Source organism: Carassius auratus, chromosome 32 (assembly GCF_003368295.1).
Source record: "Carassius auratus strain Wakin chromosome 32, ASM336829v1, whole genome shotgun sequence".
Taxonomy (NCBI): domain Eukaryota; kingdom Metazoa; phylum Chordata; class Actinopteri; order Cypriniformes; family Cyprinidae; genus Carassius; species Carassius auratus.
The window spans coordinates 3,625,812-3,646,555 of record NC_039274.1 but is presented as its reverse complement, the minus strand read 5'-3'; the positions used below and the strand labels follow the sequence as shown (position 1 = coordinate 3,646,555).

The window sequence follows — 20,744 nt, the reverse complement described above, 5'->3', positions numbered from 1 at the left end:
CAGAACATGCTCTTAAATTGGCCACAGCTGAGAGGATGTGCTTTCACGCAAAATACAAATAACACTTATGTATGTAAACCTGAAATCTGAATGTGGGTCTAAATTAGCACAGATTCCTATATGGTTTTCTTGTACCCTAGCTGCAGATGAAAGGCGCACGTCTCTGCTCTTTAGTGGGCTTCATGATTTAGGGCTCTGAAGTCTGAGGTAAATTTCAGCAGCCTAAACAGATAAAGAGACTCATTCTCTGTCTCTGTTCAGCATCAGACTCAAACCAGGAACATCTATTGAATCACTTATCTGATGAGCTCATATCCTTTCAGACACACACACACACAGATACACACACAAACCTACCTATTTAAATGAGGACATGCTACTGATTACTACTGCTTTCACATGAAGCTAATTAAAATGACAACAAACTAGTTTTGTCAAAAGTTGATATTAAAATGACTAAAGGTTACGATTGCAAAATATCAAAGGACGTGTATTTGTGAGGTATTACTGTAACACACACTTAATTTCTTCCTGTCAACACTGACAGCCCCCTCCAACACACACACACACACACACCCTGACCCAGTGCACTGCCCTCTGGTGGGTGGATTATGACCTGATGGCCTGGAGGAAAAACCCTAGACAGACACATGGGTTACAAGTGAGACATAAGCCTAAATATCAGATAAGTTTGGGAGGAAGTGGGATGTCTGAAGATCAAGAGAGCTATTAAAAGCTACAGGTTACCGTCTGAACACGTGAGTCATGGGAGGATAGAGAACAACCTGAGAAAAGGAGAGCACATGACCGTAAGCTCTAGAGATATCAAACCCAATGTGCCTTTTATTTTAGACCACTAGCTTCAGAAAATGCTTTTTAAAACAGAGATGTGAGGCCGCAAAAACTCAGTGCTGTGGAAATAAATAAGAGAACAGAGATTTTCTCTGGAACAAAGAGCAGTGGCCACATGAAAGACCTACATCAAACTGTACTGTTATTCTTCACAGGGCTTTACTGGGGCCTTTTATCCCAAGGCATGTCCAACTACACAGGATCTTCACCGCAAGGTTGTGACCTTGCATTAGAGACAGGGGTTCAAAGAGAGTAGGCAAAAAAGAAGGGGGAAACAACCCTGAACAAATGCAAACAAAAAAGCCCAATGTGGCATTGGTGACCTGCATCAGTTTGCATGGCCTGTAGATGGCTGTCTAGTCAAAAATGCAGTATGTGTCTTCTGAATGGTGGAGGCTCCAGTCAAGCTGACATCTCTGAGCTTAGGGCGCTAGTCTCATGTCCTTGTCACCAGAGTGGATCATAACCTTCTTCTCACTTCTCTCCTAGTGCTCGTTTCCTCACTAAGTGTAACTTCTGCCCTTGCGAGGGTGCCTGAGCGATCTGTCAAGAGCAAATGACAATCTTTTTTGTCATTCACAGCCAGTGTTCTCACACGCAAAATGCCCCGAAGGAAGGCGAGCATTCCCTGCTGCTTTCTCTCCTTGCCTCTTTTCCTTCCTCTCTCTCTCTCCTCCGATCATCTCTTCTGGGCTGAACATCGCCGCCCCAGCACAGGCAGTATCACATCAAACAGTCGTGCCTGTGACAAGGGGGTTTAAAAAAAGCCTGGCTATTTACACACATAGGCTGCAGCTCCAGGCTCTCCGCCAAGTATAATTCTCATACAAGATGCAGTTACTTGCCCAAAGTCATGGGTCACCCATCCGCCTCTGACTCTTTTTTACCCTCTGTGGCTGTCAAGAGGGCCTGGGTCTTTCAGCACAGGTGCCCACACACCTGCCTGACAGCATTGTGCCTGCAGCGCCAGACGCACATGCTTACTGCAGAACACGCTTATGCCACACTCATAGCAGCAAGCAAAGCACCCTACCTTCAGACATTCCTAAAAACACTAGTAGCCAATAAAACAACTAGTTAGCCAGGCATCATGACAGTGTTTTGCGGTTTCTCAGAGAGGCTCGGCAGTAAATGCTAAAATAAATAAATACTAAAATTAGTTGGAAAGTGTTCAGTGAGTGAATAACAAACATCCGCTATCTTTCTCTAAACCTATGCCTGCAGTTCAAGGGTTAACATGGTTCCTTCCCTCATCTTCTCAAAACAGCAAGTACACAAATCAAACACGGTTGTAAATATTTGTACGTCCCTAGTCTGCTGCCATGTCTTATTTAGGGCTTTGTGTCATAAAGTATGCCCTCGCTGCTCCAAAAAGGAGCGGATGTTATTCCATAAATATTTACATCTATACGTAAACTACGCCAATCCATCAGCAGCGCTGTTTTTAAAAAAGTGATGAACTGGTAAGAGGTAAATAGTTAAAGTATTTTTAGGTTGGGGGGTTGTATTCCCTGCGGAGGGCCTGATGATGGGAAGCATTGTGTTCATTTTGTTTATCAAGCAGCTCTACGAGCCTCTAGTGGGGCTCGTCTGCTTACACAAGCAAAAGCTTTCAGCGGCATCTGCAGCTGCGAGCCCAATGTACAGGTACCCTGCAGACTGCATGAGCGCACACACACACAGATGCCCCAGCAACCTTACATGGCTCTGCAGGTGCACCTGTGCCACCGTGGCTTTATTCTCACGTGTAACGCTTCGACACCTCTTGTCCAATGATGGCGACTGATGGCTGTCACCAAATGCCAGTCTACACAAACCATGTTTCCAACCATGTATACTTTTATGCAAATTTTGGGGTATTGCAGTAAAAATGTTGAATGGAAACACCAACATGAGATTAACATTTCCACTGTGAAACAAAAACTACGACATAAACACTGGAATACGTTTATAGAAATACACAAGTAATACTTTATCTGTCTACATTAACTGGGTTTCTATCAACAAACATATTGGAATATTCCATGAAAATGCCTGATGGCAACACCACCATGAGCAAAGACACAAATTCACAAATTGTCATGTGATGTAAAAGTTAATCTTAAGAATAGTGTTAAAATACTCTACATGTGCAGGTTACACTTTAGCTATTAACTATATTTAAGTTTTGCCTTAATAAAATCCTAATTTGTTGCTTATTAATAGTAAGGGAGTTGTTAAGTAGGGTTAAGGGATGTAGAATATGACCATGCGGAAAAAGGCATTAACGTGCTTTATAAGTACTAGTAAACAGTCAATATGCCAGTAATGTGAATGCTAATGAACAACTAGTTTATTTGTGAGAATTGGTCCTTAAAGTGTTAGCAAATTTTCTAACCCTGTGTACTGTGCACACTCAACTTGGACAAGATGCCTTGAATTTTTCTGCAATTATCGAAAGGCAACATGTTTAGCTGTATGCTTATGCTAAGCGTTTGCGTCAGAATTGAAGGATACTTTGGACTTCAGACATAAGGCATCTGTCAGTGATTGCTAACAAATAATGTGTTTATTTTACAAAATTCTTGACAAAAGGAATTTAAAAAAAAAATGTAATTCACAATGCATTTATTACGTTTAGATGGACAGTTCACACAAAAATAAAAATAAAGTCACCCTGGTGTTATTCTAATGCTTTTCAGACCACAAAAGCGGATATGTAAACAGAGTCTGATGCTTGTCCATATAATGGCAGTAAATAGCAACTAGCTATTGTATAGCAACGGGTTGCTGTTTTGTTTATGTTTATTTTGTTCATATTCAGTTGAGACTTTTGAGTTTATAGTTCTTTGCCATGCATGCTTTCGTTACTGATTTGCGTTAATGTTGATTTTTGTTCACTGATTGTTTGTATACATTTGTTAATTATGTTTCATTGATTAAACTATTGCCTTCTCTACTTGCTGGTTTGTGTTGGCTCTTATTCAATTGTTGAGCCTGCTGTAACAATTAGAACAGCAGTTCACTCAGATTCAACCAGGAAAAGCAATCAAGTTGTGAGAAATCAAGATGAATAAAAACACAACATAAAATACAACTCCTAGAAATCTCCCCAAAAAAGTTATCTATGTACCTTCTTCAATGAGTTAAATATCTCCGGACTGGAAGTCCAGTTATCATGACAGTCAGAATGACAGTTGACAGACATGAATGTTAGGGTAATGAGAAGAGAAAATATAAAGTTGATATAATTGTATTTATTTTAATTAAAATTTAAGAAATTTGAAATCATTTGAAAATGGATAAAAAAATGTATTTGTAAAATAAACATACTTATGCTTTAAATGACAAAGGATGTTACATAAATAAAACAAATATATAATTAAAAAGGAAATAACCAACAGAGTACTCCATGTTCTGGGAAGATTGTGTGCATTAGGAATCATATTTTTCAAATAAAGCCAAGGTAACACTCATTTTATATACAGCACACAGTGAAAATCACATGAATATGGCAGTGGGCAAATGCATAAATCACAGAATAATTTGAAATCAAACATTTTATGTTTAAAGCATTCAATTTGCGCGGACCTAAAGTCACACGAGATTAGAGATGCAACTAACGATAATTTTTTTCTGTCGACTAATCTAACGATTATTTTTTTCTGTCGACTAATCTAACGATTATTTTTTTCTGTCGACTAATGTAACGATTATTTTTATTACAATAAATAATCTAATGTTCTTTTTTTGATTAGCTAACGGATCCTTTGGATAACTTTAAATATATATATATATATATATATATATATAAGTACAACTTCTAATATAATATTTCAACCTTTATTCATTTTCAACCTATGTGGTTGAAGTTTTTACAGTATACAAAAATAAAGAGGCAAAGAAAATTATTTTACTATGGTAAATATGAGTTTACGATAGCACTTATAATTAAACCACAGCAGCCACAAATTAACAGTTGTCTGAGACGTCATGAAATGTTCTTTAGCATCACAAACCATAAAATGTAGTCAGGGTTTGTTGTCTCATGGCACGCTGTCTTTTAAGGGCCCATTCACAATTCGCGTCTTTTGCACGCTCAAGTTTGTTATTTACAATGTAGGCGCGCGGTATGCACGCACATAATGGAAGCGACCACATGCTAAACCAGGCACGTCCGCACCGCATCGAGTTAAAAACATCTCAACTTTTCAGAATGCTGCAAGCTCACCGAAGATCATGTGACAAGAATTAACCAATCAGCTTCATCCTTTCCCGTAACAACGTTGAAAGTTCAGCTAAGATGAAGGAACTGCTGATCATAGCTGTATATGGATTGGCATTTTGAAATAAATTAAGTAGCAGAGCTACTGCAAGCGATTTTTAGAGCTGCAAATCCATTTATCCTTTTCCGCGTCTTCATGGAGAGAGCACGTCATGGTTGCTTAGCAACGGCAGACATCCCAGGGGCGAAACTGCCCGAGCGCTTTGAAAAGAAGGAGAAAGCGGCGCATTTAGCGTTTTCCAAGCGTTTTTAGGCGCGATGTGAACGGCCCCTAACACTGGTTTCGAACACAGACTGACTTTATTTTTTGTTTTATCCTTACTTCAGCCGCTACGGGTGATCAAACCAATAACTTGTAATCTTTACAAGAATATCAGAATCATGCAATGAGCAAGTCTGCGTTTATTAGACACTTAATAATATCACATCAGTTTGTACTTTTAAATTAAATGTAAATTAAAATTAAATAAATGTATTTATTTATAATTTTTTTTAATTAAATTGTTTTTTTATTTATTTAAAATTAACTTTTAGAATCGCCGAATCTGCTGTGGTCGTTCTATCACATCTGCAGCAGAGACCTGAACCAGGAAGTTGGTCACCAGATCACACGGTAACAAGTTAAACCGTAACACTGGAGAGCGCCAGGATGTTTTCCTCTGAGGTGCTCGTGCATCGCATTTGTGCTGCCGTGGTACACCATATCGGTTTTGCAAAGGGAACAAATGGCCATTTTATTTGGTCTGTTTGAAGTATTCCCATACTTTTGATAACAGTGGTCTCTGTTTTTGTGATAGAATGCAACTTTCTCCATTCCCAGTTTGCCATCACATGAGATGTAAACAGTGTGACGGGTCGACGAATTTCACGCACGTCGTCGTATTTTTGTAGTCGATGTAATCGATGACGTCGACCGGTGGTTGCAGCACTACACAAGATCGTGCCACTCTCAGTGTCGTCAAAATAAATGTATACAAATGTAAAAAAAAAAAAAACACGTATCTGCCTATGCAGATATTTGAAAAATGCTAAATATCGGCATTGGCGATATATCGGTAGACCACTAGTAATGAACAGCACAGATCAGGATTTTCATGAAATAATACATTAACTTTCTGTAAGTTTTTCACCACATCCTATCGTAAAGACCCAAGACACTTGGAATATACAACACGTCACATGGGACCATTCTGTGATACTTTTGTGCAGGAGGAGGACATTTTTTTTTAAATTGTCCTTTTGTGGCCCAAAAAAGAAAGAAGGGCATATGGAATTAGAAGAACACAAGAATAAGTAAATTATGACTTTTCATTTTTATTGTTGGTTGAACTGTCCTGTTAATTAAACAGCCCTAGCAGTTTCCTCAGTAGCTACGATTTAAATTTCTATTTTGAGGTAAATTTCCCAACAAGTGACAATTTCGTGCTCTTGAACACATGGAATGCAAAAGCTTTTATTCTTTTTATTTTTTTTGCAGATTTTCGAAACTTCGATACTAACACACCCTAATCTGTTGTGAGCTGGACTTGATGAGAATCCAGCTTTTCTTACAAGAGCAGAGTTTTATATTCCCGCGTGCACTGTCCCTGCTCTACCCTGCGCTGAATTGAGCTGCTTTGAGTTATGAGTCACGCAAGTGCACCTGCGGCCATGTGTTAAGTAGTGACAAATAAAAGCCCTATGTCCATTTACACAACAAAGAGATGTACCCCACGAGGCCACCAATCTCTCCTCAACCCCCTTACAACCCCACCTCGCTGTCTTTTTCTGTCTTCCCTTGTTTTTTCCTCTGGCATTAGTAGCAAAAGGCATCTCACTCACTCACTCACATTTCCCCCGAGTCCCGTATCACTAGAGTGACTCCAGACAAGCTACGATTCAAACACAAATTTAAAGACAAAGGTGCGTTATGCAACGTATTCATGTATCGTGGAAGAGTCTGATTTCTCGCCTGCATGCCGTGTGATTATTGAGAGCTCAGGAAGACTAATCCTGCTGCCACACACCCTTCAAAGACCTCGTTTTGTTCTGCAGGAGGAATCTGAATACTACTGTATTAACATGAGGGGGATCTCTGTGCAAAAGTCACTGTTTTAAAGTCACGGTTTGGGGATGAATCAAAACGGAGTCTTTCACTATCTGCCCTCCGGTTTCCCACAATGACTGTTTAAATTTATGCATACAGAATGGTTGGGAGGGAGCTGGGTGAACAGGGGTCACAGGCGGAGTCAAGCTGAGCTCCACACTTCCTCCGAATCCTAATGTCTGGTGCTCCACTGGGATTATCGCCCATGGAAATTTCCCCCAATTCCACGTTATTAATCTCTGTCTGTCCTCCTGTTCTGGCTACATAATGACTAATTAAACATCAAAAGAGCTGTGGCGGGGATGTGGCATGACAGCTCGTGTCCCTGAGCCCTTGTTCCCGCGGGAAAGGGGAGAAGAGGGGGGCTAGCGCTGACAGGGCAGCCTCACAAATCAATCAACTATCGTTACCTCGCACCTACGCCCGTCGTGCTCCAAAAGGTGGATCCGCAAACACAACAGAGCTGATTTGAGAGGCAGGTTTGTCCTCCTGTGTACATGCGCCTGACATACTCACAGGTACACGTTGCCACAGTGTCAGAGGATGACTTTGATAAGATGGGATTCAAAAATGTGTGTGCCGCCATACCAACGGCTTTCATTAAATGTGTTTGTGCGCTAGCATCTATTTTTAAAGCAAAGCGATGGCAGGAAGATGAAATGATGCTGTACTCACAGATGTAGGCAGGCCAGGAGGGGGCTTGCGCACTTTCTTTGTTTGCAGCGGATCTGTGGAGAACATACAAAAGCACCTTTGAGACATTTGAGGAAAAAAAAAGAATAAACAGAGGCTCTCAGACGTCTCTTTGATTACAGGTTTACAAAAGACAAACATGAGAGCATTAGTGTGGCATAAATCAAAGAATCCTTAAATTCAGTGAAATTCAGCGTCCATATTGTTCATTATACAAAATTAAGAGGTTATAGTGATGATTTCTCATTGAGTGCATCAGACAGGTACTAACCTAGTGAAGCAGAGTCCTGTAGGGAGCGTCTTCGTGGATTGGAGCCAGTATAAGAGTAGAATGGAGTGGGCGACTTCCCAGAGGTGGTGACGGGCCCCGGACTCGCCAGCCCCATGTCTGACCTCATACTGGACTGTAGAGACAAAAGAAGAGAGTTTAGGGCCAAGGGCCAACAGTATAAACACTAATGCAAATACACAATAAAGTGAATGCGTGTTTGCAAACACAGTAATTTTTGCGCCCTGGGCGTGCTGGTCTAGAAAAAGAGTTGTATTCAGGCGCATTGCTGGCGCATTGCTATTTTAAGGAGCTGAAAATAGAATGCGCCATAGACCAACTCAAACCTGGTCTAAAGTCTGGCGCAATGTTTTTTCTTTGTTATTTAAAGAGCGTGTACACGCTGCTTATTAAACACAGGAACGCGCAGCAGCACACAAACATGGGAAAAATATTACAAATTATAGGATTGCAATATATATATATATATATATATATATATATATATATATATATATATATTTATATATATATATATATATATATATATATATATATGCCTACATGTCATAATGGATAGTCATCACATGTATCAGAATTAGGCTATCTATTTGATCGCACACGAGCAGCTTCGTTTAATCTTGGAGACTTTGCGCTTGCCAAATTCCGTCATGTTAATAGCAAATCCGTTATGGCACAAGCGCAACTGGCTCTTAAAGGGAATGGAAGATAAGACTCTGATTGATTTATTGCACGTTATGCCCAAAAAACACCCATTACTCATTAAGAGAATAGGGACAACCCATTTAGACCATGCGCCCGGGCGCGCCAAGCCTTTTTCCGTCGTTAAAATAGAAAAAGTGGTTTTTGACACACCCTGAGTACACCTGCACCGTGTGCTTTACACTTTGCGTTTAGATCGTTAAAATAGGGCCCAATATAACACAGTTTCAAGCCCAAAGTTTTGACATGAAAAAAAGTTTTAGAATTTTGAAAAAATTGGAAACAAACAAAAAAGACAAAAAAGAAATTAGCCATTTTTTTTCAATTCAAACTTTCAACTGAAGTGATACAGTGAAGATATTTGCAATTATAAAAATATAATACTGAATAAAAAAAAAAAAATGCTTATTACAAGCCTTAAATATAACAGGACTTTTGAACTGTCACAATTTAAAAGCAAAAAAAAAAAAAAGAGTTCAAAATAAAATGAGCATCACCCAGATTAAAATATGAAACATGAAGGTGAATGTATGACCATTTCAGATATTGTTTGACCCCTGAATGAAGGTTTTACGCTTCACAGAAGGACACAATCAGTTTTTTTTGCTCTTTCCTCTCTTTACTGAACACAATTGTGCAGTTATTGATGTGAGAGTGCCAGCAGCTCAGTGAAGTCTAAGGAGAAATCGATCCAATCAGTCCCTCCCCTTCCGCTCACGGTGAACTGCTATTGATCAGTCTTGATCACGGCCCCAGGGCATATCCACACACCCAGGGACACATCCTCACTTAAAGGAGCAGCAGACCCAGGAGAGTGAAGGATGAGAGAGCCAAAGACAGTGGCCAGCTCAAACCTCATTAAACCATCTGTCTGATCTCAGGAGCTGTCAGCTCCCCTGTAAAAACTGTGCTGGCTTAACTTGACGAAACACCCGGTATAGAGCCCATGAAGTTAACAGGACCACTAGACTGTTGACGGAGAACAAATTACACGAGGAGAGAAGAGAGACAGTGGCACCAAAACCCACATCTGATGACTGGGAGATTAGCCTAGGCTTCAGGTTTGTAAATGGTTTTCCCAGAGGCTATCGCACCATTGACCAACATCCACTCCATCGCTCATCCCAGCAAACTGGGTTAAGAGGCCAATTAGAGAAGAAGCCCAATTAACCTAATCACCTGCTGAGTTCAAGAGTAGTAAGGGAAAGGGGATAAAAGAGTGACTCAGAATAGAAAGAATCAGGAAACAGGACTCATACCAAGAGACACGCACGCATTAGAGAGTGGCTGTTAACTACTGGACTGAACCAAACTAAAATCATAAACATGGTTCTAAAATGTACTCATCTTTAATGTGAATTCAGTTTGTATCAAATAATCGCAGGAATATAAAAGTTTAAAATATTACATTTTGGGCGTATCTTATATTGCATCATACTGATTTTATAGCTTATAATTATTATTTATATATTATTTACAATATGAGAAAGCTTTACAGTTTCAAATACACCGTGAAGCTCAACGATCTTCACAACAAACCAAGCATACTTCTCAAAATAATAATAATAAATGTTATTATTTTTTAAGGTATATCATCCAACTTAGCTATGTTATCGTCCATATTTTCATTTATGCAGTTCTGTTGTGCAACATCTTTGCTTTGTTGTAAATTAAATGTTATATTTTCTTTTGATTACAATTTAGAAGATTTATTTCATTAGACACCTTTTTAAAGATTTGTATTAGATAATATATAAAAATAAAATAATTGAAAGCACAAAATTTATAGAAAAATAAAACCGATTTTATGGGGCCCCTAAAGTTAAAAGGTAGGACTGCAAATTTGAACAAACACGTTATATTACATTCATTCTCAAGGTCTAACAAACATGTGGAAAACACTTCCTTCCCCATTACATGAATGTAAATGAATATCATGATAAATACTGATATTGTATGATGCAAAAATAATATTGTGATAATACTTTTGGTCATATTGCTTATCCCTAGTATACAGGAAAATAAATTCAATATCAAAGTCAGATAGAAGTCACAATCAAAGCCCCGGTTGAGGCTTACAGCAGAAAGCGCTTAAAATAGCTACTCCATGAATTTAGCCGATTAAAACAAGGGCCATCAGATCGTGTGAAAATCAGGTTGGCTTCTCCTTTACTGCAGGAGAAATGAGAGGGAAACAAACTCTCCAAAGTGACAGGCTGTCAGGGAGGTGGCATCATTGACACTGACATGGCAAAACAGACTGACTAGTGTTACTTTTGTTCAATGATTTGAAATCCTCAAAGCAATATTATCTTCTTACTCTTAGCCGCAATGCAAAAACAAAATGGGAAAGTGCTGGGGTCAGATGAAAGACCGATAGAATACTAACTTCACAATTGGGAGAGGGTGATTTTAGGTTTGCTGTGGTTTATTACAGTGATGTGAAATTAGTCCAATCCTATTTAAAGATTACATTCAGAAAACTGGTGATTCCATGAAACTAAAGGGGATTAGTGAGATCTTTGTTAAACTGAAAATAGAATGAATGAGAAATGTAAATTTTCTTAAGAAAAACTTGCACAACAGCAGGTTGTTCCTTAAAAATTCAAAGGAGCCCAGCCTCTACTCATATTTAGGTTTCTAGATAGGATGTGGGTATATGAAATATCTTTTTCAATTTAGGGTGAAAATCTTAAGTCTGATTTCTTAGAAAAGTTATATTACACCTTTCACCAACAAGCCACATGATTTAAGGAACTGGTTCTCAACGATTAAGATTATGAGTTATTATTAATATGTTAAATAAATAGTAAAAAACCAACTCCCATTTACTCAGCTGGATAAAGCAAGCCAGTGTCGCGCTAGTAAAGTTTTGATGGAAGATGACTATAATCGAGGAAAAGGTGATTATAGTGATATACAGGAATCGTACTTTACATCGTATTTCTGCTGAAGGGATACTTCACCCCAAAATAAACATTTTGTCATTAATCAATTAGCCCATGTTGTTCCAAACCCGTAAAAGCTTAGTTTGTCTTCGGAACACAATTTAAGATATTTTGGATAAAAATCAGGAGGCTTGAGACTGTACCATTGACTGCCAAGTAAATTACACTGTCCAGGTCCAGAAAAGTATGAAAGACATCGTCAGAATAGTCCGATGTCCAAAATACTTTTCTCAATTTTGGAGACTATCCGCTGAACACAAGCAGTGTACACTCTTCTGTGTCAGACGGGTGGCACGGATTCACTGTTTTCGTTCAAATCAGAGTATAAATACATGTAGAAAATGTATCCTTGTGGCGTGGCTGACACAGAAGAGCGTAAACGGCTTGTGTTTAGCGGATGGACCCCTAAATGGCACTACTGTGATGCTGAGATACACAGAAAAGACGAATTGTTGAATAAAGTCCGTATTTTTGTTTTCTTCGCGTATAAAAAATATTATCGTCGCTTCATAAAATTCTGATTGAGCCACTGATGGCAGAGTCTGATGGCAGACTATTCTGATGATGTCTTTAATACTTTTCTTGGAACTTGACAGTGTTACTTGGCAGTCAACGGGACAGTCACAAGCCTCCCGGTTTTCGTCCAAAATATCTTACACATTGTGTTCAGAAGACGAACAAAGGTTTGGAACGACATGGGGGTAAAGTGATTAATGACACAATAATGCCATTTTGGAGTGGAGTATCCCTTTAAGTTTATTCACGTAGTGGTCCAAATTAAAGTACGAAAACCTGCTGAAGAAGTGTGTTTTGGAGAAGTTTGTGAGGATCAGTGGTGTTTATCTACATAAGGGCATTAAAAGCTCCAAGCACAGACACGATCGCTTGCTCGGACAGAGGAACTATTCATTGATGTACCTTACGTTTGCTGAGTTTCCACATTCAGAAAGTTGTCATTTTCATTTGTATTTTGGCGTGTTTAGCGATTCTGAATGGATCCATAAAGTAGCTGCAAAAAAAGAACACTGAATGTTTAAACCGATCATGAATTTGATTTGTATAAAAATAATCACCTGCAATTGAATGGTAACAAAACACTAGGATACAAAGGTTTTTGTGAATAGAAAAGGTTGGGGAGCCTTGCTGTATTTATTCAGAGAAGCGGGCGGCCTTGGAGTAAAAAAGGTTGAGAACCACTGATTTAAGGCATCATTCCCATCTGCTGCACAAACATTTTAGGATGAGCTATACACCGCTGTTTAATACTTATGGTTTCCTAATCCCAAATACTGAGCATGAGGGATCGCAATGAGAATATACTGACAAAAGCCCTGCTCATTTCTCTCCAGGATAAGAATGTTTATGTGTGAACATGGTGTTAGCAGGTGAGAAGAAAATGACTGCCCTCTGTGGTGTAGCCTTTGAAACAAGTACTCAGCATCCATGACAGTCCGGTCAATCTTGTGGATACTGAGAAGTAGTGTTCATTATAAGAACACTTGACAGAATCACAGGGGCTTCTGAGCCCACTCACATCTGAACAATCATCTTCCTGAGTGAAATGTCAGGCAGATTGGTGGAGATAATAGCAGTCATCTGTCAACTGCATCCTGCCGCAACAATCAGAATAATCCTCCACACAGGGGACGGGAGCAAAGCTTACCTACAGCCACCACGCCACTGAATGCAGCTCTCTACCGCTTGCCTCTTATCGCTTCTGTATTTTCACATTTCTCATGTTTGCAGCACGGCATTTCATGCTGCAAGGTTCAATATTGCAATGGAAGAGTAGGCTTTAGTAAGCTGTTTTCAAAGACATTATAAAGCAACAGCAATCAAAAAATGGATACACTGTAACATTTTAGGAGGTATGATGAAAAAAATAATAATTCAAATGGTCAAATAAAGCCCCTCTTAACTACAGAGGTGCATACATATGTACGAGGTGGGGAAAAGCATATTCAGTCTGGCTACATTGGTCAAGCATTTCGGTTTTGTTTAACTAAAAAGAATCGACTTATAAGAATCATTTGTTCGGGTATCTGACTGTACTGGTAACACTGAATGGTCTTCATTCACTAAAAACAGTTTATTAGTGTCATTCGTTCAGGAATCAAACTACACTGATCATTTTGTACTGATAAAAAAAAAAACTGGATCATAAGAGTCATTTGTTTTGGAATCAAACTACACTGCAACTGTGAGATTTTGATTCTGATTCAACTGTCTTTTATGAAAGGGATAATTCCCGCCAAAATAAAAGAAAATCTATGATTGTTTACTTTACTGTGGAAAACAAAAGAAGATATTTTAAAGAATAACGGTAACCAAAAATTTTAGGTGACCACTGATTTGAATTGTTCGGAAAAAAACAAAACTCATTAGATTTAAAAAAAAAATTGTTACCCAGAAGAAAGGTTATACAGGTTTAGAATGACATGAAGGCAAGTATATTTTAATTTTTAAGTTAAAGTTTAACTGCCTTGTAAGGGTCACTGCTTAGGGAATTTAACCACATTGGTCACACTACAGTTTTGATTCACTGGTTTTGATTAACTAAAAAACAGATTTATAAGGGTCATCTCTTTGGAAATCGAGCAAAACTGTTTGTGCCGTTCATTTGTAATTTACTATGAAAGTCGTTGAAGTCATTCGTTTAGAAACTGCATTATATTGGCAGCATTGCACGGTTTTGATTCACTAAACTAAACTTGGTTCATAACCGTTCACGAATGTGACTACACTGTTTGTGATGAATGTTTCATGAAGGAAACACTAAGTACTGTTGTATGTTGTTCTGTCCACATCAGGCAAAGAATGCATGTGCAAGAATTGTTAATGGTTCTAAAAAAGAAGCGGTTCTCACTTCCGAAGCCAATGTAAAAATTCATCGTTTTTGTTGCTGAATTACTTGCTAGTAAGGGAAAGCAGCCAATGAGATGCTTGGCAAGCAGGGGCCACAGCTGGTTGAGACTGTTTGAATATTTAACTTAATAAAAGGTGTACAGTTCCACATCAGGTTCAGATGATGCAATAATCCCTTGCTGAGGGAGAGGTTTAGCTTGCAAATGATGACAAACCTCATAAAAAGACAGGGCTGTTTGGCTTTCTGAAAATCCTGTAACTGCTTCCCATCACTGCCAAACACTTGATAGATTACTAGTGCAGATATTTCCATTCTTGGCACTCGCTGAACAAATAGGGCCTTTTATTAGGTTCCGCAATGTGCATTGCTCAATTTCCGAAGCAGACTGGGTTATTAGGCGCCTGAATCGTGTATTAAAAACACCGCTTCTCTGATAATCTCTGCACCTGATAGTCATCTGTTTATATGCGCGCGGCAGACGTAGTGGTCGTATTAACACACAGGGTTTCGAATATTAATGCAGCACGCATTCTTCCCACATTCGCTCAGGAACCGAACGGCTTTTTCGCTCTTCCTGTTTTTCTTCAGCGACTAGACAAACTGAGTCTCTTCCAGGCTCTGATCTGTACAGCTGCAGGCCAGCATAAATTCCCCAGTTCCCACACAAATGTCTGAACTGGCATTCCCTTTCAGAAAACTCTTTTATGAATGAGCGAACGCACCGGAGAGGCAGCCATGTTTTCATTCGTTCTGACTAGCGCCATTCACTGCTCGCAAACCACACGGCGCTTTTAAAGGTGTGCTTGTGTGTTTTTCCTCTCCTGAGATGGTCAATGGGTTTGGAGGGTGAGATTATTAAAGGGTCGTCCGGGTCGAGAGTTGCACCGACCTCACACTTAGGCTGGAGAGATAGCCTTCCTCTAATATTGTCTCTTAGCCGTGGCATTAAGTTTACACCCCCCACCCCCCAAATATAAGAAAATATATTTCCCAATAGTATTGAAGGCTTCTACAAACTATTTAGTCAGTAAACATACCACTGCATAGTTTTTTTTTCAATTATAAAACACTAGACAGAAACTCATTTGAGCACTAGAAAAATACAAGAATAATTTGAGTAAGAAAAATAAGAATAATAAGAAAAATAAAAAAAAGATTTAACTTTGTTTGCCAACTACAGAAAATCATGAGATTGCTAGAAATGCAGCATTTACAATGAATTACGATGCAAATAAGTGCTGATGTGCCGATGGCCACTTATACAGATGGTAATAACACAAAGGTGCTATAAAGTAAATAATCCACTCTCTCTATTCATATAGACGCGTTCACTTTGATAGCCGTAATCATTCAGTAATAGCGAGCTGATTTGGGCTGATTTGCACTCAAACAGATGGTAATCATGCAGATACATTCACATTCAACATAAAACACACTCTCACATATATAAAAAACTGTTGAAAAATAAAACAAAGAAAAAGGCGATCGCTGTAAGTTCCGCCTCCATCAGCTGACAGGTGCGTCAGAGCACATCACGAGGGAGCGCCAAAATTCAAATATACTATCCTCGCATATCTTTCATTCATTCTTTTTTCCGGTGGATCGCTTCATTCTGTTTGTGACACTGTACGCTGCAAAACCATGCCGTGTTTTACTACCAAGACGCAGTTTCCGACCGTGAGTTATTCCATAATGGACTCAAACAGTTCTGTCGCTGAAGAACTGAAACGTAAACAAAGGAATTATGATCCATATTACAACGTAATTGCTTCGTTGGACTAAACGTGCTAACTTCTAACTAAACCGGCATTTACAGCTGTGGATGTGTTTATGACTCGTTATTACGATGGATCTGGTATGTAGAGCATTTGTAATGTTCATGTTTTTTATGTGTACTGCTTACACAAATGTAGCAAATACAGTCTTTATAAGCTTTCCATTGAAAACAGTGATCTGTCGTCGATGTTTGAGGCTTAGATCCTTATAATGATACATAGTTTGTCAAGATTCATTTGTAAATTTGTCCAGTTTCATTTAATCTATTCATAAACACTGACACGTGCGAGTTTAGGGGTTTTCAGGACGAGGGCGTCGAGGTGCTGGCTAAGAGGTTAATAAAGCTAAGACCCTGCATTCTAACTACATCCTTCTCTTAATAACTATGAGGTATAGCAATAATATGTAATGCGATATTCATGAAGACTTCACTAGGATGGGAATTTATTTCTTGGTTTCCCAGTAGGCATTACCACGAAGTTGGAGAGGGGGCGAACAAAATGCAAACCGAGCAAAAGTGCAAGCAACAGGCGATTAAAAAAAGTAGAGAATAAAAATTAAGGGGGGTCTCCAAGTATAATCTTAGACTGACTGACGTCAACCGTGTCAGAGAGACTGAACAGGCAGGAGGGCGAGGGAGTCAGAGCAGGGTGGTGTGCTCACACAATCCTGTCTTTGTTTGGAACATCTGTGTAGCTGAGGGAGGGGAGCAGGGCCGGGCTCTGTGACCCTGCTTTAATAGAAGGACTGAAAGTCATGTTTCTGTGTGCCGAAGGCCTGCTCCCTACACACAACACACACATAAACACTCCCTCTAAATTGCATATTAGAAGCTATTAAAAAAAAACATTCAGATTGAAAGCATTCAAACATCACAAAACACTCCCAACTTTATCTGATGTGAAACACTAACCAGAAACTATAAACAAATTTCCCACAAGTTTTGACAAAATGATTTTAGGCATCACTTCATATTTTTTGGTTTAAAATTAGTTAGATATCACAAATATTACATTAATGGTCATCTATGCAACATTTCTACCATTATGAAAATGTATTAGTATACTTATTATTGATTGATATACACACACACACACACACATATATATATATATACTCACACATATATTGATGCAAGGATAAATCCTTACCAAACTTATCAAATGTGACAGTAAAAAAAATAATATTACAAAAGATTTCTGTTTCAATTTAAAGCTGTTCTCATTAGAATTATCATGTAACACTATATGCCATCACTGGAATAAACTATATTTTAGAATATATTCAAATAGAATACAGTTAAATTAGAATGTTATAATATTTTACAACATTGCCATTTTCACAATATTTCTGTCTTAGTGAGTGTAATATACTTGTAATGTTTAAAAATGTAAGGGACTTATACAGAATTTAGCCATTTAGCTGTGTGTTGGAGTATTTGACACGTTTCCTTTCAGCACTTTGGTAGTTGTGATAAATCAGGGGCTAAGTGAGAAACCTGTAAGATTCACACTAAAACTAAAACGACATAAAAACATAATAAAAGTAAAGTTGTGGTTGTTACCTGGCATCCAGAAACGCCTGGCTCTCTTCCATAACCAGAGAACGGAGGCCTCTCAGACTTGCCTATGGATACACAAAGACACAAACAATCAGCACAGCACCATACGCATAAACCATATAAACATTAATCATGTGAAAAACAGGGGGATTTCAAGGAAGACAAACAATAACTGCCAAAACTCACACATTCTGTGTGAGTTTTGGCAGTTAAAGGCTGCTAAAGGTCAGAAGGAACTGATTTATGTTTCATATTACATCAGTAAGGTGTGATTTACTTCAGTCTGTATTTTTACTAGGTGTCAATCAGTCAGTAAACTACAGGGTCAGACAGGTCTCAGTCAACGATACTAATCCATCTCCATCCTTTTCCGGTCGCAGAAACAGCCCATGAGCTTGCAAGGGGCAAATAAAAATTGCACAGCACACAGCCGTATGAATCATGCACTTCACAATATCTATACTCAGCAGTTCCAACCTCTCTGTGAGAAAAAAAAAACAGAAGACACCTAAAGGAAAATGATAAACAACTCTAAAAACATCATATATTATACTTGTCCGACTTTCAAACATAAGAACAAACGCAGCAGTGAAGCTAAATTCTGTTTACTCCAGGGAGAAGGTAAATATTTTTGGTACTTAATATCGGATGGCGAAAGTGTTTGCGTTACGGTTCGGTTCTGCTGTGCTCAGGTGCACGAGGCCACGTGTCTGCGAGCGTGCGAGTTTCTGTGCTGGCGTAGCCTCCCGAGACGCAGCCGTAATCAGGTACAGTGGTTTAACTGAAAACGCTGCTTCCCCTGTGGTGAAAACTGATCTCAGTCGATGTGATATAACATTTGAGAGTTTGTGCTCCTACAAAGGAAGAGGGAGTATAGTTGTGGGCAAACTACTGCAATCCCTCCCCCTTAGTAACCACAAAAGAATAAAACATCTGTCTTTCAGCGACTTTAAAGGCTAGGAGGTTTTTTTTCCCTCATCCTGACTTCCTGGGCTTGCTACTCAGCTGGGTTTAGGTTTCTGAGTTTGTGGCACACACAGGCAGTCCTTTCCTCTACAGATGCACTTGTGTCCAGCACTGAAATATTCATTTACAGCATGTGTTTTGTCACACTCTCTCTGTTCATGCTGAATAATTTATAAGAACGCATTGTTGTTTTAGATCCTGGCAGAGCTGGAAGCGCTACCCATGAAAAACATCCTCCCTCGGTCTGGGTCTCTCGGATGCAGCGAGCAGTTGCACGCATGGTTTGGCATGTTCTCGTGCAGTGTAACCCAGCCATGCGCTGTAACATGTCGAGGGACCTTAATGCGATCAGCGCCATAACCTCAAGCACTAAGGAGGAGTCCCAGAGGATCTGAACGGTAAACATGCGTTTAACTGTCTAGCATGCCAGAGTGAACGGCCGGCCTGCGTTAACAACAGTGGAAAAGTCAAACAAAGAGATGAACCTATTCACCTGACTGCATGCATACACCAACATACTTTCATAAATTATGACATGCATGTTAATGAGCTTTTCCAATGACGTCTTTAAAATCACCCACATATTTCGCTATAAATGATAATGGGTTTTATCAGTAAGAAAAAAAAATTATAATATAAAAAAAAAAAAGACAAGAATTTTTATACATATAATTTAACATGCACATATATATATATATATATATATATATATATATATATATATATATATACATATATATATATATATATATATATATACATATATATATATATATACATATATATATACATATATATATATATACACACATATATATATATATATATATATATATATATATATATATATATATATATATATATATATACATGGGGGAAAATACAGCTTTTTTTAGAAGGAGACATGTAGGTGGAACGGATGAAGAAAAGGGTGAAAAGAATGAACCGGATGAGGGGAACAGAAAAATTAAGAATGACTCTGAGAGCTGTGGAGGAAGAGGAGACCCATGGGGGCCTGATATTCAGAGAGAAATTGAGAGAACATGAGCGAGTGGTGGAAAATTATTGGGCGTGCGTTCAAAACACAGAGCGTTCCAAAAGCTGAAAGCATTCAAAGGCGAAGAAGGGGGGGGGGGGGGGGGGTTATATGGGGAGTCTCTCGGAATGTTAAAAATCAACAATGTAAGACAGCTCTTCCACTGCTATAGCAATTTGTTTAAGTGTTACTGGCGAGTGTTTGTGCCAAGCAGGCTGCTGGCTACAGCTCTGATGTTTGAGGAAGCAGTGCCAGCTAGCGCAGCTGTGTGACCACTGCCCCCCACGCTCCACACCCTCACACACAAACACCCTTTCCATTTCTCTACTCTCTCGGCCAAGACACTCTTGGAGAGAGAGAGAGAGAGAGAGAGAGAGAGAGGGCTCAGAGAATATGCGAGACAGCAGGTGAGAGAAGAGTGTGTGAGTGTGAGAGGAAGTGACAGTGAGTACACGTGTGAGAAGAGGTCACTAGGGGGAATCTCTCCAAAAATGAACCTCAAGAAGTGGCCGTCGAAGCTGCCGATTAGCCACGTCCTCTACAGCCAGGCAAGCTCCTCTCTCCTCCTCTTATTTCATCACATCCTCCTCCTCTTAGCCGGAGCGATGACAGTCAGATGAAGGGGGTTGGCCTGATCAATACCCACCTCACTGCTTCTCCCGGCCTCCCCTCTCTGCTCGCCTACCCCTGAACTGCGACACATCA

At 39.2% G+C, this 20,744-nt stretch overlaps 1 protein-coding gene across 5 annotated transcripts in view; it reads right to left on the bottom strand.

The window, feature by feature from the left end:
• The window catches only part of LOC113051367 (transcription factor 12-like), a 111,333-nt gene that overhangs the window by 29,601 nt on the left and 60,988 nt on the right, over positions 1–20,744 (bottom strand). For all 5 annotated transcript variants that reach the window (XM_026215050.1, XM_026215049.1, XM_026215051.1 and 2 more), the window contains 3 exons: positions 18,041–18,102; positions 8,167–8,299; positions 7,878–7,930 (listed from right to left, as the gene is read on the bottom strand). In XM_026215050.1, the coding sequence (XP_026070835.1) occupies positions 7,878–7,930; positions 8,167–8,299; positions 18,041–18,102 (248 nt within the window). The remainder of the gene's footprint in view (positions 1–7,877; positions 7,931–8,166; positions 8,300–18,040; positions 18,103–20,744) is intronic.